This window comes from Aphelocoma coerulescens, chromosome 1, assembly GCF_041296385.1.
Source record: "Aphelocoma coerulescens isolate FSJ_1873_10779 chromosome 1, UR_Acoe_1.0, whole genome shotgun sequence".
Taxonomy (NCBI): domain Eukaryota; kingdom Metazoa; phylum Chordata; class Aves; order Passeriformes; family Corvidae; genus Aphelocoma; species Aphelocoma coerulescens.
The window spans coordinates 88,101,495-88,124,957 of record NC_091013.1 but is presented as its reverse complement, the minus strand read 5'-3'; the positions used below and the strand labels follow the sequence as shown (position 1 = coordinate 88,124,957).

Below are 23,463 nucleotides of genomic sequence, written 5' to 3'. Positions count from 1 at the left end.
CACCTACACCTCTCTGGGCAACCTGTGCTGCTGTCTCACCACCCTCACTGTAAAAAATTCCTTCTTTGTGTCTAGGCTAAATTGTCCCTCCTCCAGATGAAAACCATTATTCCTTGTGCCATCACAACAGACCCTATCAAGAAGTTTATCCTCACTTTTCTTATAAGCCCTCTCTCCTCATCCATTGTAACTCGTTTGTCAGTCCTGCATGTCATGGTAGGATACATTTTCTTTGACCCTCCATCTGGAGTGGAGTTCCTATTTTTGAATAAGTGGCTAGAATGTGTAGGCAGAACTGTAGTAATACACTCAATATCATCACTGAAAAGGCTTAAATACTGACTTTACTCTCTGATTGATTGCTTTCTAGTTTTCACTTAACATGAACATCACTCACATAGAAAGGGCCGCAGCAATTATTTTGTCTTCTCTGTGCACAGCTATCTGTGTTGAATATTTTATTCTCCCTGCATATTGGACAGCTGCCTTTGAGGTGCATATTCCTAGCTGAGATTTTTTGGAGACCTCTGGTTGTATTTTGGATATATTGCAATAAACAATAATGTTGCTAATGTACTGCAAAGCCAGAAGTACTCAAAGGATGTTTTTATATCATATATCTAAATAACTATTGGACATCAATTACTAACCATTCAGGTATTTGTTACAGCCTGTAAAGTGTTTCAGAACTTTTTTTTATAAAAAGATGTAATTTTACGCCGGTATGTACCTGCTTAGTAACGGTTCCTGCCTCCAGGAGCTTACAACCTAGATGTACAAAGAATCACCAGATTATCATTGGATATTTCAGTTTGGAAGAGACCTCAAAATTATCTAGGCCAAATAAAAGGGATTTGCTGAAGCTTAAAAATCAAGACAAGTTAATAACAGAACCCATATTTCTTGCTGCCTACTTTGGTACATGTTCTACCAGAGAATGCTGCTTTTAATAGATTTAGGAACATTCATCAGCTGTAGGGAATTGGCAGAAGACTGCTTCCCTGGCTTGCACTGCACTGTTTCACTGCCTGCATGGAATAGAGAACTTTTTCTCTCTTGCATCAACTCTTGCTGTTGGGTTGGCATCTATGTTTCTCGCGCACCAAAGGCTTGTGTCTGAAAACCTTGCAAGCAGGGCTGCTAAATTTCATTTGGACTTGAAATATCTTTGTGTTACCTCTGACAACTGCAAAAATAAGCCTTGGGCTTTTCCTTTGTTGTTGAATGTGCCTCCACCTTTATTAGTGCAGACCCAAGGCAAGTGCACGTGGAGCCAGGGGATGAGATGCTGCTGAAATGGGCAAGGTGTTTTTGACTGCTGCTGCACTGAGGGATGCTACGGGAGGGAGGCTGGAGCTCCCCAGGACTGTGAAGCTGTGAGCCAGCTTGATAACTGGAGCTCTGCCATTTCTCATGTGGGTGAGTGCCATAGGCCTGCTTTAGTTGAAAACACACCCAGTTTCAAGGTAGGTCTTAACTTCTCTTGCTTTTTATCTTCCCTCTCTTATAATGGCAGTTTTACTCAATATGGAAACATTTTACTTGAAAAAAACCCACACAACATAATTGCATTGGGTGAAGCATGTTATTTAACCTCTCTTTGGACTGCTTCCATCAGCAGGGCCACTAAAGCTCTTTATTGGCAGGCTGGTACAGTCTCTGATCACTTCTCTGCTACTTGTACTGCCTGAATTAGTTTTCCTTCTTGAACAACATCCTGCACAATTCGCCTTACTCCTACCTAATAATTCAGACCACATGGCTGAAGCTGACCCAGCATAATCTACTCCCCAGGAAATAAAGGATGCCATTTAGACATACACTGTAATGTTCCCTTAGTTAAAAAAAGGATTTACAGCAGGAGCCTGCAACAACTGACTTTATTTTGATCTGCAGTGTTCTGCCAGACAGTAGTCATTTGTGCTGGGTTACACAACATTAAAAGGTACACATCAGACACTATCCTACACATAGACAAAAAGACTGTCCCAAATTTCCCAGAAAGGGAACAGCTTGTGTTTGTGTGTTGCTTTAGACCCTCATTCCACCTTGTCCCTGGATGCCCTGGAAAAACAGATGGGACTTATACCGCAAAGCAAGTCAGGGCACTGGCACAGTATAGGAGAAATGAATTCTATGGCTAAGGACCTCTAGAAAGAGGAGAAAAAAATCCCACCCTTTCTTTTTATACTACAGAATATTTGTTCCAGTTCCCAGTTTGGTTCTCTAGAAATATGATGCACAGAGAGCTCATTCCTTGGGTAACGGGATTCTACATTGTTAATGCTATTACAGTTAATTGCAAAATTGTGCAGTTGTCTGCAGAAACAACAGACAACTTCTGCACATACTGGCATTTTGATGCCATTGCTAAATCCTCTCAAGACATAAAGTGAAGGGGGTGGAAGCAAGATGTATGCAAGGAAATCTTCCTGCATTGCTAAGCACAGATGAAGGTAACAGCTTTTGGAATAGCTGTCAGCACAGTGGAGGTCAAAACATGCTGTAGGGGGTAGGTGTCTGCAAATTCAGTGGGTTTTGGATAAGGTTTGCTGCATGGAATAGTTTGCACTGCTCTTTTACAAGTGGCCACATGTACTGTCAAGTCACTGGAGAAGCAGCATTTGCTGACATATGCAGTACAACTTCAGGCTAAGCGATGTACAAGATTATCTTTTTAAGTTTAATTGCTTGTGTTGTATAAAATATAGATGGTATCAGAAAGCCTAGCATTGGCTTGTTTGTTACTGGAATACAGACTTTCCTCTTCTTCCCCTTCCTTTATGAAAGGCAAAAGAGGTACAAGAGATTTTTATCTCCAGTTCTACTCTGGTTTTCTTTATGCTCCCTGTGTTTTGAATCCTGAGTTTGGTATCTTGTAAATCTGTCCAAGGCCTGGTTGGATGGGGCTTTGAAAAACTTGGTCTAGGGGAAGGTGTCCCTGGGCATGTCAGGGTCAGGGTTGGAACTATATGATCTTTAAGATACCTTCCAGCCATATTATTCTGTGATTCCACCCTCACTGCATAGCTGCATTGTAAACCTGCACAAGCTCAAGCTGAGCCATCTTGCATTTTGCACTTGTTATGATCTGTTTATATAAAGAGATGCCTCTTCCCAAATTAAGGTGCAAATGAGACCATATGCTCAAGCCGAAAGTAAAAATTTTATTTAACATTATATGGGAGGTAGAGAGAGAGAAAGAGGGGGGAAGAGAAAGAAAGAGAGAGACAGATTATATAGAAAGATATCACCACCCAAAGGATCCTGTGGCATCCCACTAGTCCTTCTTCTCCCTGGTGGTGGGGTTACCCGTCATTCTTCTGTGATATCCCCTTTATACAGTCCAAGTTCTGGGTATCCACAGGGTGTAGATGCCATTCCCACAACCTGGGATGGCATGTGTGTGAGCAGTTTTTCCTTTCTCACAGTTTGCCATGGTGGGACGTTTTGTCCGGATGCTAACCAAACCTTCATTTCTGTTAGGCCTGGAATGAGCTCCTTCCTGCTGTGCCCCCTGTGCTTATCTCATGTTTTGTTGTGGTGGTTTATTTTATAGCAAGTTCCTTCTGTGACCTTGGCAGTGTTTTGAGACAGGCAACTGCATTCTGTAAGTCCTTAAGTGCTTTATTACCTTGGAAAACCGATCTTTTGATGTTCTCACTCCGTAACCCTTTGCATCGGTTTGGTACATGCAAAGTGCAGCTCCAGGTCAGCTGGAATTAAAGAGAGAGATTGGGGTAATCCCAGCTGCTTGGTGCACTGGCATGTGTGTGCTTTGATGGCTACATTTCTGCATGTCCATGAAAGTACTGGGATACATTTGGGACCTGCCAGTGCTTCTCTGTGTGGGTGGAAGTCATACAGATGCCAAAGGTATCTCATGTACTTCATGCAGCCTTGGGGCTACCAGCTGATTATGCTGATCCACACAACTGAGGGGACACCGAGGGCACCAAGATGCATAACTAGGAACAAATGCTGATCACCTTCCCTTTCTGACCTTAAATCACACATACTAGTGAGTATCTTGAATAAAGGAGAAAGCTTCTAAGAGTGAGAGGTTCCTGCGTTGTTCCCAGCACACTGAGGAATCATTCCCAATTTGCTTGTGCAGCTGTATCTGCCCTACCTAGCAAAGAGGACTTTTAAAAATGGAATAATGTTGTCTCGAATCCAGTGGTGATTCTGAAGCTACTGTAAGTGAGTTATTGATTACAAAGGGCTGGACAGATCTGGTGTGCTCATTTGTGGGCCTCTGCATTTTGACCCTGCTGGTTTGCTTCTCTTTGAGGCCATGGGCAATTTTCTCAGCCAGCACTATATGGTTCTTAATGTTTGTTTTGCTTTGAAATGAAAGGAAATATGAAAGTCTATGTTGTTATTATTCTCTTCCTTTAATCTTTGCTCAGAAGTTAGTCCTCTCAGACCTTTAATCATCTGTCTTTGTCTGAATTCCCCTCAATTTAATTGTATCTTTCTGGTGCTCAACTGCTTACAGATGAATGAGGAATTGCATTGCTTTATCTCATTTTTTACCCTCATTAGAATGCTGGCAAAAGCCCATGGTCACACAAGAGAGACAGTAGTTTAGGCTATGCAATATTTTTGCCTTTTTGTATTATTTAACTCCTTTGCTATCAGAGCTCTGAAATGTTTCTATCACAAATGGATATTGTGAGGCATATAAATTGGAAGAGAAGTTGTACTGGAATAATGGTTGTAGGGCTGCAGCACCAACCAAAAGTCAGAAAATGGCAGAGTTTAGGGAGCTTGTTCAGCTCTGTCTGATCGCACATTTTTCCTTTCTGTGTAGCTGCTGTCTGAAAGAAAGGTCATTCTTTTATTGAGTAAGACATTGTGTCTTCTCCAGTACTTATTCTTTTTCTAAACTAATTTTGTTTAAATTTTCTTTTAAGAAAAGTAAGGTTAGAGTGAGCACAAATCTGAGCATTAATATTTTTTTTAAACAATAGTAAAAAACCCAAGACTTCAAACTGAGAAGTGTCTCCAGCTTTAGTAACAGACAGTGCTTCCTGACATATCCATAAAGGAGATATATATATATATATATATATATATATATATGTGTGTGTGTGTGTGTATATATATATATATATGTAAATTATTGTCTGCAATTTATCTTTATATAGCAAAACTGACAATATTTTTTGGCTAGGCTAAAGGGAGAGCAACCAGAATTTATTAAATAAAGTAAGTAATCTCTTAAGAAGTAAATGAGCAAATTCTGTTAGATGGAAAATCCAGTGAGATTCCCTGACACTTTAAACAAACATGAATTAATTGCTTAACAAAATGTTTGGAGCAGTACAGGGATTCAAACTGAAGATGTGTTTTGTGCTCACAAAGTTCATCAGTAGTAATATTGCCATTTCTACATGAAATCTGAACTTGTTTTCATGGAAGGGAGAGAATATAGTACCAGGAAATACTACGTACAGATTTAATTTGTGTAAGAAATGCCCCATCCCTGGAAGTGTTCAAGGGCAGGTTGGATGGGGGTTGATGCAACCTGGCCTAGTGGAAAGTGTCACTGTCCATGGCAGGGGGAGTGGAACTAGATGATCTTTAAGGTCCCTTCCAACCCAAGACATTCTATGATTTCTGTTTTCTATGATAAGATTTTGGACTTTTTGTTGAATTTTTTTCCTGTAAACCCCCACTAGGAGACAGACTGTATTTTGCTCATTTTACATAACAGTTACCATGCCCCCATGACTCATTTTTATGACTGTGGTTCCAATCTTGATTCTATAGCTGCTCACTCCTGTTCTATCCTCAGTAGTATTCAACATTTTTCCCCTCCTAGTATGATGGCACCTCTCATATAGCAGAGATTACTTGATAGAGCAGGTTTTACTCAGAGCAAATTACAAAGCCTGTTTTCTTCAAACCTTGACTGACTGCAAGTTTCTGGCTGCCCTTGTTCCACAGAAATGGCAATTTCAGCTTATGGAATTACAAAGCAACCAACTAAGTGAATCCTCTGTGCTTTCTTCTGTGACCACATAAGTACTGAAGTGCTTTTCTCTGCACACCAGTGATCATTATTCCAGCAAAAGCAACCCGTGACTTCCTCAGAATAGATAAGAACCTTTACAAAGAGACTGCGGTTTTAATATTTATTTTGCACATGTGCATACACATGCAAATGTGGCTCACACATCATTTTTAATGAAAACACTAGGGCAAGATAGGCTTTAAAGTTAGGGCGAAAGCACCTTTCTACTGTTCTTTGACTGAATACTGTCAACCCAATTAATACCCTGATAACAACAGTGATACCAGCTGAATGCCACTGCCAGAGGGCAATTTTTAGCTTATTTCTGTAAAGTATTTATCTAGAGATAATTACATATTAGCCTGATATGTTTTACTTGCTGTTGCAATACAAATTGACCTGGCATTGAACCACATATTACAACTGTTTCAATTGTACTATGAGCATTTAAAGTGACTGTAAAAAATTCCCTGCATCAAGAATGGAGAAACTTTCTTTCTCATTGCAACTGTCCTGTAGCTTTTTGTTTTAAAAATAGGTTTTAGTTTTAATGTGGAATTAAATGTTCGTAGTAATATGAAATATAAATTCTTAAAATATATCTGTGAAATAAAAGTTACTGTGGCAAGGAGGGGATTGGCCTCTTCTCCCAGGTAACCAGCAACAGGACAAGGAGAAATGGCCTCAAATTGTGCCAGGGCAGTTTCAGTTTGGATATTAGGAAAACTTTTTTCACTGAAAGGGTTCAAGTGTTGGAACAGGCTGCCCAGGAAAGTGGTGCAGTAACCATCCCTGGAAGTGCTCAAAAAATGAGTAGATGTGGCACTTCACAATATGGTTTAGTGGGCATGGTGGCACTTAGTTGAAGGTTGCACTTTATAATCTTTGAGGTATTTTCAAATCTGAATGATTCTATGATTCTTTCTTTTCCCATTGTACATGACAAATAGAGTACGTAGTAAGTTGGAAAGTTGTGAAATGAGTCACAAGAAAAGTTCAACTTTAGCTGTGTTACTAAAGAGAGGGAAGAGAGGCTTCTGATATGTGGCCACAGATTGAATGTGAGGGCAAGCACAGACCCTATAAAAAGCTTTTCCTTTGAGGTCCCAAGGGGTATCCAGGTAGATGCAATCTCTTTCTTTGTTATCCAGGAGAAAGTCCATTGTTATTAATTAAACTAATGTGAAGTTTATTTGTTCTTTGATAAGTCAATTATCTCTGCTAGACAATGTACCACCATTTGTGTATGACTATCTCACTAAAAACTTCTTGCCCAAGGAAGGAAACACTTTTTTCTCCCTCTCCTTAGGTCATTACGTGCACAGGTTTCAGTAAAATTATTTTCACTACTGGATCTCATACCCCATGAAAAAAGTGTGATAGAAACATCTGAACAGGATGTTTTAAGACCTGACTTGTTGCTTACTCTTGGTTGAAACCAAACATTACCCAGCCACTTCTGAATGGCGACACACTGAAGTGGTGAATCCACAAAGCCTTCCTTCAAGCTGTGCACCCCACTTGAAAAAAATGCCAAATGCACCCACAGATAGGGCTGAGAGTGATTCAGGTGCTTTGGATGGGTGTCAACAAATTTCTCTTAAGGTATTTTACATTTGCAAATTTCTAGGTTACTGGTTAAAGAGATCTGTGACTTGCTTTTCCCTGTAAAAAGGGAAAATTCTGCCTATGTTGTTGAGGTGTGCCTGTAACATGTTCTTTGAATCTCTTCTTATAATGTTATTCCTTTACATTTAAATTTTTTTTTCCAAAGACCTCTTTAAAATGAGAATATAACTCAAGAATCTTACAGGAAATTTAGAAAAAAATCCATTTGTATTGGTGCTTTCTACTAAAAATGTAGTACATGTTTATCATTATGATGATAATATGTAAGTATGTATCAGCCAAAGGAAAACACCAGGGAGACAAAGCCAATATGGCAAATAACGTCTTTTACTTGTTCCTCTTTACAAACAGATATTCAAGAGTTTTATGAAGTGACGCTGCTAAATTCCCAGAAAAGCTATGAGCAAAAAATAGAAGAAGCAAATCAAGTTGCAGAGAAATGGGAGAAGAAAACATCTGCTACAGACCATGAAAATCTGCAGAAAAAACAGGAGGTAACTTAAAAGATTAAGAATTAAAATATATGTAATGAGTGATGTCTCAAACCTGAGAAAAGCCATGCAATGGTGTATAAGATTGAAAGGATGGGTTAATTAAGGAATTAGATTAGGGTGTGGAGGATATAAATGCATATAGTGTCATCCCTCTGACCTTGATTATGTCGTGAACTTCTTTATCCTTTCAATGGAAATCTGTCAAAGGGAAAGTAGAAAACTTTCATTTTCTCATCCTTGGTGTACTTTATCTGATACTTGGTGTCTGTGATTACCCCCCAAAAGAGAATATATCTTCTCAGCTTGCTGATAACCCCTGAGGTTATGAATACTCCAGTGATTACATCCTACGTAAAAGTTTTAATAGGAGTTTTCACATTGGGGTGAACTTTTCCACAGTCCAAGTTCACAGAGATCAACCAAAATAGTCTCTGCCTGAGGAATAGATACATACACACCTTTGCTTTTCTCCTGTAGCTAGTGGAAGAATTCAAAACCTTTCTTTGTCATCCTCAGCTCTACTCTGCCTTTTGCAGCCTCCAGATTATTAACTATATTAGCAATCTAAACTGCTTGCCTCCACCCGCATTTGTACTTCAAAGACAAAAACAAACCCCACAGAAACAAGCAATGAATTGCTCTGTTCTTAAACAGTGGAACAGAAATAGAGGGGGCATGGACTGCAAACTGCAAATCTCCAGACCAGAATTAAAGATGAGGGAAATGTATAAAAATTTTCATTGTTGTCATGGTAAGTGAGGCATTTCAAGTTTTAAAAGTTGTTGGAAAGAACTTTCCCATAGGCATGACTATTTTTAAGAGCTTTCCTTCTTTTTCAAAAATGTAAAACTCAGACAGAAGTTGTGGTTCTACATGACATTTTAGATGTGATTCTTTGAAAAGATAAATCAGAATTGCAGGCGGCTAGAACAAAACTCTCTGAAGAAATTTATTGTAAAAATTAATTAGCAAAATAAGCTTGCAGAAATAATGAGAACGAGCATTCTGGTTTGAGTGAAATCAGAACAAATGAGTCTTAACATTAATGTAGGCTATATCCCATGAATGATTTAACATTTGAGTCACAGTTTGAAGGCACAGACAGCTAATATCTGTCTTTTTTTTTTTTTAAGCACAAATCTTTATGCTTTAAAATGGTTAAAGGGTATTCCTGTTATCTCTTGGAGCATCTGGTGAAGACAGTGGAGAGACTCTTTTTTTTTATTCTAGCCTCATCAAAGTATTTGACCCTCAACCCCATCTTCTTAAACTCATTGCTGTCTAAGAGGTGTGCTGCTGGCCCTGTACAGGGGAATTTGAACTTTAAATTCTAAGCTGAGAATAATAGATACAGGGCTTACTACAAACTTTCCCATTTTATGAAATGAGAAAATAATGTTCTGATTTAAAGGAAAACAATAGAAAACTATAGCATAGAAACTGGAATAGCCTTTTCAAGGCAGGGTGCTGGCAGTCAGAGTCCAGGGTACCATTTTCAAATTTGCTGTCTCTCCATAAATTTAATCACTGTAATGGGATAACAAAATATTTATTCCCTTTAAAAATCATATATGTTTTAAGGGTCCAATGCAAGCAAAAGAGATTGGAAGTGTAGGCTTTTGGTTTTTTCCTTCTGACACATTATTGGCAGTTCTGAGTCAGAACTGATTAGTGTGAGCTGGATGTACAAGCTGCTGTACAAATCCAAGACAGCCCTTTGCTTTCTATGAGAAATTACCTTATGAAAATGTAATCAAATAATCTAATATATCACATCAATTCTTATTCATGGTCCATTCCTTATGGGAAATGATTGTTTTGTGCTTCCTTTTCTACTCAGTTACATGTCCCAGATTTGGAAAGAAAAGGCCTGCCTTCCTTCATAGAATTATAGACTTATGGAATGGCTGTTGTTGGAAGAGCCCTTAAAGATCATCTAATCCTGTGGGCAGGGACACCTGCCACTAGAGCAGGTTGCTCAGAGCCCCATCCAGCCTGGCTCTGAACGTTTCTATGGATGGGGCATCCACAGCTTCTCTGGGCAACCTGTTCCAGTGCCTCACCACCCTCACAGTAAAGAATTTCTTCCTTATATCTAATCTAAACCTCCCATCTTTCAGTTTAAAGCCATAGCCCCTTGCCTTATCACTCTCTGTCCTTGTCAAAAGTCTCTCTCCAGCTTTCTTGTAGGCTCCTTTCAGGTACTGGAAGGCTGCAATTAGGTCACCCCCAAGCCTTCTGTTCTCCACTCTGAACAGTCCCAATTCTTTTAGCTTTTCCTTATAGGAGAGGTGCTTCATCCCTCTGAGGATCTTTGTGACCTCCTCTGGACATGCTCCAGCAGGAAATGTCCTTGCTGTGCTGAGGACCCCAGAGCTGGATGCAGCACTCTGCTGTGAAAGCCCAAGGATAATCAGTCAGTCCAGAGGCTATCCTCCTTTCATGCCTTGCACTTGAAACCTTTCTTGGCTGTCTGTATGTTATTTTTTCCTATATAAATTGGTCCTTTTTTGGTATTTATTTTCCAATCTTAATTGTTGATAAAAAAGAAAGCAGCTTTTACTGTCCAGGACAGGTGTCCTGTGAGCCCTCCTTTGTATTTATGTACTTGCTTTTCTGAAAGTGTCGATTTTTAGACAAGAGAAAAATGTGTTAGGTTGTTGTTTGTAATACTGTTCAAATTTGCCAGCTTGACTCTGTGATCACCACAGCGTTTTTTAGCAAACTGGTGCTAGATCTCACAGCATACTGGGGCTGGATCTTCATCTCTTTAAATAGACATGAAAGGGTCATTATCCATCCTATAATCTCCTATCATTCTCAGAGACTGAGAAGAGAGACGTCTCCCAGACTTAGAGACTGTAATTTTGAATGGCCTTTGTAAAAGCAAGTGAAAATTCAGTAGAATATAAGAGCTCACAATATGTATCAGAACCAGTTGCATCCAAATTTTTAGCGTGAATGCCTCCACATAGCATCCCATGGCTACAAACAGTGGAATTAACAGAAAGTGTTGGGGTTTTAGTGATAAATTGGGGTTTTTTTTCTCTAACTTTTTTTTTTTTTTTAAATTGCATGCTTCTAGCTAAAATCTGTGCTGTTTAGGTTTTAATTGTGCAGGACCCCGTAGTCCACAAGAAATTGATAAATGTTTAGGTATGGCCTAGGCATTTAATCCTTGCTTTTTGCTTCATCATTAACATCTTTGTTGGTTGTTGGAATAATCAGTGACTTCAATGTTTGCAGATGAAAAATGCAGTATTACCATCTCATTATTACTGCATTTCACCCTGTATAGAGACTAAATATATGTGTCAGTGTATTTGGCAGAGCTGTAAATATCATAGACCAAAATAATTCAAGTGGGTGGGTGTTAGTGAAAAGGAAGAAAGAAGGATCTATATGAATGTGTTTTTTGTGTGAATTTATCCATGTTGCTTTCCCTCCTGTAAACGCGATTTGACAAAATCAGCTGAAGTTGGTGGATAGTTTCAGAATCAATGAAACAGTTTTTGGGCCAAGTTCAGATTCACTAGAAATGTTTGTTAGGTTCTATTTGAAAAAGGCTTTTTTTTTTTTCATATATTCATATAGAAAGCAGGGAATGTGACATATTGGGCACTAAATGAAAAGTCCATCATGTTCATCATGATGTAGGATCTCTAGAATATAACTCTGAAGAAGACCTAAAATACCCCTCTTGTCCATTCTCTTGCCCTGGGGCAGATCAACTGCATTTGAACCAATCCTGACATGTTTGCATAGTCTGTTCTATAAAACTTCCCACAGAGGAGAGTCAACTATTTCTGCAGGGAACTTATTTCCTCACTCATAGAAAATATTCTTGATGACAAACCTAAGTTTCTCTGTGTGCAATTAGAACCCATTAGATTTTGTTCAATTAGCAGTAGACATGAAGCAGGTTTTATTCAGTCCTGTTCCAAAAAGCACTTAAACACAATGCAGAATCATGCAGCATCATAGAATGGTTTGGGTTGGAAGGGACCTTAAAGATCATCTAGTGCCAGCCCCCCCTGCCATGGGCAGGGGCATGTTCCAGTAGGCCAGGTTTCTCAAAGCCACCTCCAACTTGGCCTTGAACACTCTCAGGGATGAGGCACCCACAGCTTTTCTGGGTTCCTGTGTCTCACCATCCTCATCATGAGGAAGTCCCTCCTAATATCCGATCTAAACCTAGTCTCTGTCAATGCAAAGCCATCACCCCTTGTCCTATCACTACATGTCCTTGTAAAAAGTCTCTCTCCAAATTTCTTTTAGCCCCCTTTTAGGTACTGAAAGTCTGCAATGAGGTCTCTCTGGAGCCTTCTCTTCCCCAGGCTGAACAACCCCAACTCTCTCAACCTGTTTTCATAGGAGAGGTACTCCAGCCCTCTCATTGTCTTCTTGGCCTCTTCTGGACTTGCTCCAACAGATCCGCATCCTTTTCATGTCAAGGATCTCACAGCTCAGTGCATTACATGCCCTTATAACAACAAATGCTAGGTTGTAATGAAAAATCTTGTCTTTTGGGATAGAATATATTTAGTTGTCTTAGACTCTTCTCAAAGGAGCTATACTTAGAGGTATGAAATATTTTAGCTTCCAAAACAAAAATCCTTGAGGCACTGTGAAAAGCAATTAGTGTTGACAGCACAGGCACTATATCTCTCTCTATATATTTCCAGTATATATAAAAAAATTCTTGAGATTACTTTGCAAGATTTATTTATTAATGAAAGTACTAACTCAGGATTTGGGAACAGCAGGTTTTAATTTCTTACTGTTCTGTGTAGTTCCTGAAGGACTGTATGTGGAGTTTGAGAAGAGAACTTAACAACTAAGTCATGAAAGGGAACTGACAATTTACAGTGTCTGAGGTATCTCACCATATGGAGATATCAGTCACAGACCATATCTGTGGGGCACTGCATGGCCAGAAACAGTTGTTCAGGATTAAAGTCCACAAAACACAGACTGCACCTATAAACTTACAAGTAATGAATTCCAAAAATGGGACAAGATGTCATTCCCTTAAAATCTGCCTCATTAAGATGTTGATACCTTATCCTGAGGTTCAGAATCCTGATCTCTGTTCTGTAAATAGGATTGTAGCTAGATGTCTCTCATAACGTGTGTAAAGGCGCTGCTGATACATTTTGCCTTTTGAAGAAGCTATTTGGTTAGAATGTTTTCCAATGATGTGCAAATCCATGTTCAGCTCCCTTCTTGACCAGAGAGGAGCCAACAGTGCTTCTCTTCTCACCCACAAGACTGCACTGAGAATTATGCTGGCAGGTATTATTTAGCTTTTTCTTGTTGGGTTGCTGCCTATTTATGTGGAATCATTAAGTAATTATTGGGACAGAGTACTGATACCCGGCTTTATAACTTAGAGTTTATAGCTATTACTTCTCTGATGAGTATTAAAGTCCTGGACATTTTTTCTTCTTTAGCATACCCAAGGGTGGAACCCTCCCTCCCCAGCAAGTGCACAAACACCAGTGTTGAAAAGTCATAAATGCAAAGAAAGTCCTTCTCCCTGTTTTCTCTTCACTCTTTTCCACCTCCCCATTGTCACCATACATATATTTAAATCTGGAAGGGGGAGGATTTAACAGAAAATATTAAGAACTCCACTTCCAATGCCCACTATGTCCAGGGAGCCTTATGTTAATTTCTCTCAAACTGCATTTAGGGGATGCGGGATGTTGCATTCAGTGGGACGGTTGGTGACACATAAGGGAGGAAGTGTAGCTGGGGTTCACCTAACTGAGCAGGTTGTGAAGGTGTGCCAGAAACATGGAGTTTGTGGATGCTGACAGGGCTTAGACATTGGACTGATTGATATGGCCCAGACAACCTCATTTTGGGAACAAACAAATGCCACGTGCCTTCCTAGAGAACATGGCTGTGTAGGTGTGACGCTACAAAGATAACATGCCTCCAGAGTTTCTGAGGATTTCGACTGCTTTTAAGCTGAGTCATTTCAAGTTGCAGTAATAAAGCATCTGCACTGGCTTAAACCAAGGAATAGTTATCCACCCATGTAGCCCGGTACCTAGCTGCCAGTGGGGGCCAGGAGCAGATGCTCAGGAAAGAGTCAGAAATGACCAAGCCTGTATATTGGGTGCTTCAGCTATTTTGCAAGTCTAATCTGAATTTGTTTGAACTAGAAGCACAGAAAGTGTTCAGTGCTGGGAAACTCAGCCTTACCTTATTTTATAAACATTCAGCGTGGTATTCACCGCAGCTGACTGGGGATGTGTCCAATCTGCTGCTGGAAATCATCAAGAAAGGATTTGTTTGTAATTTTGCCTCTGCCAAAAAGCCTCGTTACTTCTTTGGACCAAGGTTTATAAGACCAGCATTCACAGCTTGAAAACATTTTCTTGAAATTATGGCTCTTAAATTGTCCTTGTTGGAGAGAGAAGACTGTTATCTTTTCACCCTAAAAAATGTGAGATAGGGATTGAGCTGAAAGTGGTTTAAATTCAGGTCTTCCACTGCTTCGAGAAGTGCTCTCTCCCTTCCCACTTCCAGATAGGTCTGGGGAAAGGTATTCTCCATCTCTGCTGTCTGTGCAGCAGTATTAGTGGATTCCTGGAGCCTGAGAGTGGGTGTGCAATTCTGACCCAGCTCCTCATCTTAGCAAATGGAAAAGCCTAGCCTCAACTAGCCTGGGAAAAAGCTTTCTTCTCTCCCAGGACTCTCTGCACTGCAGTAAGCTATCATTAGCTAAAGGATTTCTCTCACTCAAACATTATGTATACATAATACAAAGATAGATACAATTGAAACTCTGAGATGTTTAGAAAATACAATAATGGAGAACACAAAACCACCTAGATGGAGGAATCCATCCGGTGAAACAAAAATGGAGTTGCTCTTTAGTGTGACAATAGAAACACTGCTTGAAGCTGCAGGCTTGTGCTCAGCTCCAGGCACTCATTAGAAGATATAAATTTACCCTTGTTTTAACCTCTGTATTCTTTAATTTGGTCTTCAGTGCTGCTTTTTTTCTGGTCAGCAGTGTTTTGACCTTTATCTAGATGGAAAGCTGAGGTGAAGGAAAAGAACACTGCACTGTTACACTTCCATATAAATCTGGCAACTGAAGATCTTCGTGTTCCCGTATCATTGCATGAAAAGACTATTTACTTATAGGGCATATGGTGCAGATACTTTTGCCATATTGAATGATAATAATTTGCAATTACTGTGCAAGTTTGGTCATCACACCCTGATCTCACATGCACAATCTTCATTCAGCACAGTGTGGGATCATTGCTTTGACATGGTCCCCAAAGATTCCAGTTCTTCATTTAATTCCTGTTGTTCCATTCATTTCTTATGTTTAGGGCTCGTTTTGCAAATATATTTAATTGTATCATGCAAAATGAATCCTCTTATATCTGTTTGCTTCCGGAATGCCTGCTATCCTTGTATCCAGCTATTATAAGCACTGTAATTACTTCTCTGTCCTCTAAGTGCTGGCTTGTTAAAAGTTCCAGTAGTAAAACCCTTACTTAAAAATCTTCTGCCTGAAGCAATTAACAAACCATTAAACTGTTTCACACTAACAACTTGTCTAAAAAACATGGACCTGCAGCTCCTTCTATATGTGCCTATAAAAATTCTCTTCTTCTATAAAAAGTCTCTTCTCTGGAATTTTGTTTGTTTTCTTTGTTTGTAACTGGGTACAGCTTAATTTGTATGGCTTGATTTACTCCCAGGAGTCACATTTGATTCTGTTTAAGTGATTATACTTAATATGCAAGAGTCATTAGGTATGATCAACCATAATGTTTCATTAGAAGGGTTCAAAACATTGAGTTTTATGCATCTGTTTCTTCACTAGATTTAGCTCTGCAGTATACATTTATCTGATCAAATGCAGTTTGTGTCTGTGGGTTGATTTTGTGCCAGAGCCAATTCCCAAGTAATTGTATTTTGCACTAAGCTCTCCTTCAAGGCAGCAGCAGTCTTTTTAAGGGGTACAGTATAAGTGACATCTTGGTATGTGTTTTGCTAGTCGTGTTCCTTTTGCACCCAAAGATGTGTAACAACCCTAACTAGATAATTGTTAAACAGCAATGTTGAAGCTTAGTTCCATGTTTGAGGTGTTTTTTTTAATATACAGTAGCTTTACAATTTTATTTTTTTATGCACTATTAAGGTTTTCTTTACTTGTAGAGATTATTTTATACACTTTCCTTCTCAGCTGGGTTGACTAATGTTTAGAAGTGGGTAACTGAAAAGTCACTGTGTTATTAAAACCCTTATTTATTACTAGCTGCAGCTAAATGTCTTCCCCATACTGGGTATCCATGCTGGGTCTCTATTTATAAATTTGTTATTTGTTCTGTAGCTTGTCAATAACTTGAGTGCCAGAGCGTCTGTTAAATGTCATTTTAGAGTTGCTTCTGAATGTGTTTTAAGATGGTCAGGCCAATGTTTCCATTTTAAACCCAGCTGTATCTATGCGGAACAGTGTCATCCTGTGGACAGAAATGCTCTTGTGATGCTGAGAGTAGGGCAACATGCATATCCTGCCACTCTCTAAACAGACAATTTCTGTCCCACTGGACAAGGCTTGGAACTAGACATCATTCTGCTTTTGCCATCTCCTTGTGTCTGCATAGTTAGACGTGCTCATGATAAAAAGCCTTTTCCTTTGTTTCCTCTCACTTTTTCACAGTGCAGCAGAAAGGAACTTGGGCGTCCTGGTCAATGGCAAGTTGAACATGAGTCAGCAGTGCCCTGGCAGCCAGGAGGGCCAGGTGTGTCCTGGGGGGTATCAGGCACAGCATCGCCAGCCGGGCAAGGGAGGGGATTGTCCTGCTCTGCTCTGCACTGGGGCGGCCTCACCTTGAGTGCTGGGGGCAATCTGGGGCACCACAGGATAAGAAAGATACAAAGCTGTTAAAAGAACATCCAAAGGAGAGCTGTGAAGAGCGTGAAGGGTCTAGAGGGGAAGCCTTATGAGAAGTGGCTGAGGTCACTCAATCTGTTCTGCCTGGAAAAGAGGAGGCTGAGGGGAGACCTCACTGCAGTTACAACTTCATCACAACGAAGGCACTGACCTCTTGTCTCTGGTGACCAGCAGTAACACTCAAGGGAATGGCCTGAAGCTGTGCCAGGGGAGGTTTAGGTTGGATATCAGGAAAAGGCTCTTCACCCAGAGAGTGGTTGGGCACAGGAACAGGCTCCCCAGGGAAGGGGTCACAGCACCAGCCTGACGGAGTTCAAGACGTGTTTGGACAACACCCTAAGGAACATGGTGTGATTCTTGGGGATGTCCTGTGCAGGGCCAGGAGTTGGGCTCCATGATCCCTGTGGGTCCCTTCCAACTGAACATATTTTATGATTCTATGATTATAGTTTAACACCACCATCACATTAGTGTGCCTTGCGTGCGGGTTTAGAGGACTCACTGGTTTCATATGTCCTTTTTTGACAGGGAGATCTGATTGTTTAGTTTAATAATTGTTTTCTACTGACATTAGTGGGATGGATCTGGGATCTTGATATTAAATTAAACCAGATCAGCATTGATGAAAGAGTCACATCCTCCACAACAGGTTTATTTGGGTTTATTTTTTTTCACATTTACATAATATGCCTATCAAACAACCTCTAGGCAATTTTTTGATCTGTGATTTGTTATTACATCTGCAAAGGATTGGGAGCAGGCCAGAACAGCTGCAAGGGACCAGAAACAATAATTTTCCCCGATGAAAATGTGCCTGAGTATCAACCAGCATACAGAATTAGCCAAACTTTTAATTAAGCTGTGAGTCTCTATTATGATAAGCATTGAGGTCAGACTATTGTGTAAATTCCACTTCTGTGTATCAAGGTCAAAAATTATAGATCTAGTTTGAAAATATCACTTGACAAAAAGCTCTTGCAGTTTTAACATATTTTTTCTAAAGTAATTTTCCTAAACCCTGGTATGTTTCAACAAGGGAATACCAGATTAGTCTGAAAAAATAAAAATAAAAACATAAAAATATCAGAATGTCCCAAGAGGCTTCTTCCACAGGCTAGCAGTTCCTCTGAGGAGTGTGTGATATAATTCATTGTTTCTAATAAGATTCTGAGAAGTTATATTTTAACCACCGGCAAAAGCAAGTACATCAACTCCTAAAGTATACTTCTTTGTCCTATAAAGCTGTAAGGGTTCTGTAAAATTGATATTCAGGGATGAATGTACTCTAGTTAAGATTCACTCTAAAAATATTCCAGAACAATTTGTCTCACATTTATTAACTCTGATTCTTCACCAAACTGAGCAACTAAGCAAGAGAATTCACTGTCCTCCATGTGCAAAGGACACAGGTCTCCATAGAGAGGTTTAAGAGTCCATTATATATTTCTGAATACTTCTTTATTAAAATGTTTCTTAAATAGTTCCCAAGAATAAAGAAAGATATCACCCCAAGACTTCTGGATCATATAAAGGTCACCCTGGGAGTGATTACTTGGATAGATGAACGTGTCTGCTCAGTAAGATAATTATATATGAAAGAGAAAATATCCATCCTCTTTTGTTTAGTTTTTTATAATCTGGAACAGATACTTTCAGGTTTTAGCAAATAGTAAATACAATCCCTGAAGTAACAACGTGGGAAATTAAAGGGAAGCTGTCAACTTGAAAATATAATTTATTTCCACAGTTTTTGTTTTTTTTTATAATACAGTTACAAATACTAGACAAGTACTAGAAACATGGGACTTTATGCATTTTCAGCTTGTACATTTTACACGTTTGCTTGTCCTTGATCTCACTCGTACCACTTTAGTCTGTCTCAGGTTATAGTGAAAGCTGTCCCTGGTTTAGAGATGAACAATTTACTGCTTGTTTGCCATTATAATATCTAGCTGGATTGTGAATTAAGCATTTGTCTAGACCTTTGGGTACTATGAAGAAGTGAACTTTACCCTTTGTCACTCTCCTCCTTCTTGAAAAGAGCCTTTAGGAATATGTTTCTTTTTCCTATGTAATCTTGACCCACTTACCCGTCCAAATGGATAATCTTTTCATAGAGATCACTTTCTGAGCTCATTTCTCTAACCATATTTGCCTTGCTGCTGGAAGCCTCTGTTAAATTCTACCCTTCCACCATCAATTACCACTCTGTCCTACTCCTAAGGTCTGTCATGTCTCTACATTCTACTCCTGTACTTCACCAACTCTTGACTTCCACATCTGCTTCCTCAGCTTTTCACATATTCAGTGAAGAACTTCCCTGGTATTGTCACCTCCAGTGCATAGAAGCTTTTCAGACAGAGCATAAGACTATCTCATTTAATCTTCAAAATTGTGTTTTGTCCCAAAAGAGAGGTGGTTGCAGTTGTAGCAAGCATTCCTGATACAATATTCTCCTCCTCTTGATCAATATTGTCCCACTGTTTGCTCTTGTTTCTCTGGTTTCTCTTGTCTTTCTCTTGTCTTGAACTGGACAGTTGAATACAGCAGAACCCTCATGTAATATCCCAAAACAGATCTTGTGCTGGGTATTGTGCTATGTCTCTGCGTGGTGCCTATTTCCCCCCCAACCCAGGAAACTAGTTTTACAGATGAGTTCTGAAATGGAATTTTTAAAATACAGTGCAAATATCTCATGTCTAAAAAATGTCAGGTTAGCTGGATCTCACACTTCCATAAGCCTGCACAGACCTGCACAATACCAGTGGGGAAAAATGATGGAAGCTGCAAATGCGTGTCCATGCCTTTGAATGGGTTCAGCATTCTGGCTGCACCTCAGCTGATGTGTCTGGTTGCTTGTGCTTTCCTGACATGAGGGCAGCCTTGTTACTCAACAGCTGTAGCCCAAATAGAGGTGTTCAGTTCATTGCTGTAGCTGTATATCATTTGTTCTCTGACAGGACAAACCAAAATGATGATCTTTTCCCAGGTCCTCCATTTTTTTCCAGAAGTGTAGGGGAGCCTACCTGGTTTTCAGAAATGCTGTGCCCTGTCACTGTGTGTGTACATATATATATTTATATTTTAGCTCAGAACTTTCAAGTAGTCATGGTCTCTCTTTTTGAGAAGAGACAAGGCAAACAGGGGTTGTGCAAGCTGGAAAAAAAAATGGAATTAGCACTAACAGACATAGTGGATCCAAAGTCCATTTTTGCAGAAGGTGGCTTTTGAAACTCTGGTCTAAACAAAAATGGTAACTTTTAAATTATTGTTGTTTTAATGAACCACTAAAATAAGTTTGATCCATGTGAGTTTGTTAATTACAACAAGGAGTGAAAGAATCTCCTAAGAGATTTCAGGTCAGTCATTACACCAAGCTGATGTCGTCTCTCACACATTTTTTGGTGTTGTGGTAGTTTGTAGAAAACCAGAGGTCACAAAATTGACCGTTTTGTGTCTTCATAAGCAGTAGGAAGATTTATGACAGACATATGCCTTCACTTATGTAATAGCTATTCTTTTTTTGAGATATCTGGTACTTTTTTGGACAGAAAATGCTCTGGGCACACCCAGCGGTATCTTTGCTAGGTCAGCAGCAAGCCTGTAACTGGAGCTTTCAGTATTCAGGATGCTGAATACATTGTTTCCTGAAACAGTCCCCTTCTGCAGTCATAAGTGTATTTATTAATGCTGCTTCTTAATTCAATATCAGTTTATTTCTTGGATTCCTTGCTTTTTTCCCCATCCAGGGAATGTGCCTGATATACAGAGATATCTTTGCACTCACAGTGGACAATTCTGTTACTCTTGAGGTTTAGAATCATCATATATTACTCTTTGCTTGCAACTTGTGATCATCTCACCCTTGGACAAGGACCAAACCCCTCCTTATATTGGTGCTCTGTTCTATGGATAATCATCCCAGAGAAGGGAGGACTGATCTGACATCCTTGCTCAATGCTGAAGAGAGAGGAGTGCTCAAGTTGTAATGATCTTGGAAAAGCAGTCTTTGTGCCTAGCTTCACAGGGCTTTGTTGCAGCCCAGCCAAAAGAAAACAAAGGCTTGGATTGCCTTTGTGAATTGTGATCAGGATGTTGGTCATATATATTCAAAAGAATATTCTTAGTTAACTATAGCTAAGAAAACAGACATGAGGATGCTCCCAAACCATGAAATTACATCGCTGATTACAGGTATTTGTCTTGATAGTAGAAGCTACATTTTTGCTCATAGCTTTTCAAGGTGAAATATTAGAATTTACCATCTCTTTTAGGGCCACCTCTAGTGACCCCTGTTTTACTTAGTACTGCACAAAAACGTGTCAGGAAGATGACCTTGCCTAGTTTCAGCTTTGTGTATAAGCTAGTGAAATGTGGTATTCACCTGGTGGTGGTAATAATGCCATAGGTTGTCAAGATGGGGGCTGCTGTTGTGGTTTAATCTGTCAGGTAGCTAAACATCACACAGCCCCTTCTTCACTCACCCCTTCTCAGAATTGGGGAAAAAAAAGGTAAAATTTGTAAATTTTAGACAAGGCTATTTGACAGAGCAGGATTGGAAGGGAAAATAGTAATAACAACAATAATAAAGATTTTTAATATACAAAACAAGTGACACCTACCATCTACTGACCAATGACCATCCTGTTCCTGAGCAGTGACTCCTGGCCAGCTTTCCCCCTGGTTTATATACTGAGCATGATGCCAGATGGAATGGAATATCCTTTGGATCACTTGGGGTCTGCTCTCCCAGCTCTGTCTCCTCCCAGGTTCTTGTGCTCCTCCAGCCTTCTCACTGGTGGGCTGGTGTGAGAAACAGAAAAGTCCTTGGCTTAGTGTAAACACTGCTTAGCAACAACTAAAACATCAGTGTCTTATCAACTTTATTCTCATCCTAAATCCAAAGCACAGCCCTATACCAGCTTCTAGGAAGAAAATTAACTCTATGCCAGCTGAAACCAGGGCAGCTAAGTATACAGAATAGCACACAGAGCTGTGTTCTGTTGGCATTAACAAACATCAGCATTGTTATGAGGCTTCTGAATACAAGCAGAGTTGGAATTTGAGCCCCTTCTAATGAGAGGTGAGGTTGTACAGTAAGTAGGACATAAAGGTGATATGGGATGTTTCAAGCAAATATTTGTCAATAGTGAAAGTATTTTCAAGTTTTTCATCTGACATTCTTCAAAATTTGTATGTACATCTCTACCCAAATCAGCCTCCTCAATGGCAGATACATCCCAGCAAATGGAGAAAGTCTTACCTAAGCTGCATGGACACATTGCAAATGCATAGAGTTGCAGACAGATTTAACGTGAGCTGTTGCAGTCAGACAGTTTTTATGAGACTGGATTTATTGCCTCATCCAGGGTTTCCTTTCTGATAGTGTAATCTGGACCTCGGTGTCAGTGAGCTGTGACAAGAGCACTGTTTCTCAGGCCAGCTCGAGCTGGTACCTCTGAAGGATTCCTGGTCCAGGAACTGTATGACCTGTGCAAGGTAGTATGCGTGGAAGAGGCATTACACAGACTGAGAGACTTCCTACCTACAACTCTTGGCATTGCCTGGTACATAAGCATCTGCTCCTTTTCTCAGTGTCAACTGCAGCTGACAGTGAAATTTATTTAATGAAGTTTCAGTAGCCCTTAGACTTCCGTGCTTCTACAAGCTCACAGAAGCCAAAACCCCTGTACAGTCCATAATTTTTTAATAACCTTGGTCAGTGGCTAATGTTAATAGTTCCTGAGGTCCTCATACAAAATACAGGTTTCTGCCACCTCTCCATTAGGCAATGAAAGATTCTTATCCAGCATTGAGGTCATGACAGTTGTCATAAAGGAAATTGTCAAGCATTGGCAGATCCATGGAGCCCAACCTTCTGCAAAGTATTTAGGGAGTGTTGTTTTCCCTTTCATTTCACTTTATCTGTTTACCAGCATTTAGGGAGCGTGATGATGTGTTCTGCAGTTTAATGACCTGAGTCATTCTACTTAACTTACCTTTTGAGTCCTTTGCCTTTGATATATATCAGTGTGAAGCATTTGTAATGCTTTTTAGGAGGGAAGGTGGATGAAGAGATATGGCACTCTGTTTTGCCGAAGGTTTTGTTTAGCTGCAATCTTTTTGCATGTCAGCATGAGTATAGATGATTGTGGAGCTCAGCAGCCATGACTTAGCAAGGCAGCTTGCCACTGTAATGACAGCCACTGCTTATTTCCCCTCCCTATGGCTCTGGCTGAAACAAATATTCTTCTATAAGAAGGTTTAGGATGCTTCAAGCAAAACTATCTTGAGAAGTAGAAGTCATTACAATATTCTTCAAGGCTTTGATTTTGTGGTTTTTTTTGGCGGTTTGAGCTTTTGTTTTCTTATCTTTAATGCAGGGT

The 23,463-nt window shown here is 39.8% G+C and overlaps 1 protein-coding gene across 2 annotated transcripts in view; it reads left to right on the top strand.

The window, feature by feature from the left end:
- Window positions 1-23,463, top strand: part of DLG2 (discs large MAGUK scaffold protein 2) — a 1,009,135-nt gene that overhangs the window by 116,790 nt on the left and 868,882 nt on the right. For both annotated transcript variants that reach the window (XM_069015930.1, XM_069015936.1), the window contains exon 5: window positions 8,003-8,145. In XM_069015930.1, coding sequence (XP_068872031.1) covers window positions 8,003-8,145 — 143 coding nt within the window. The remainder of the gene's footprint in view (window positions 1-8,002; window positions 8,146-23,463) is intronic.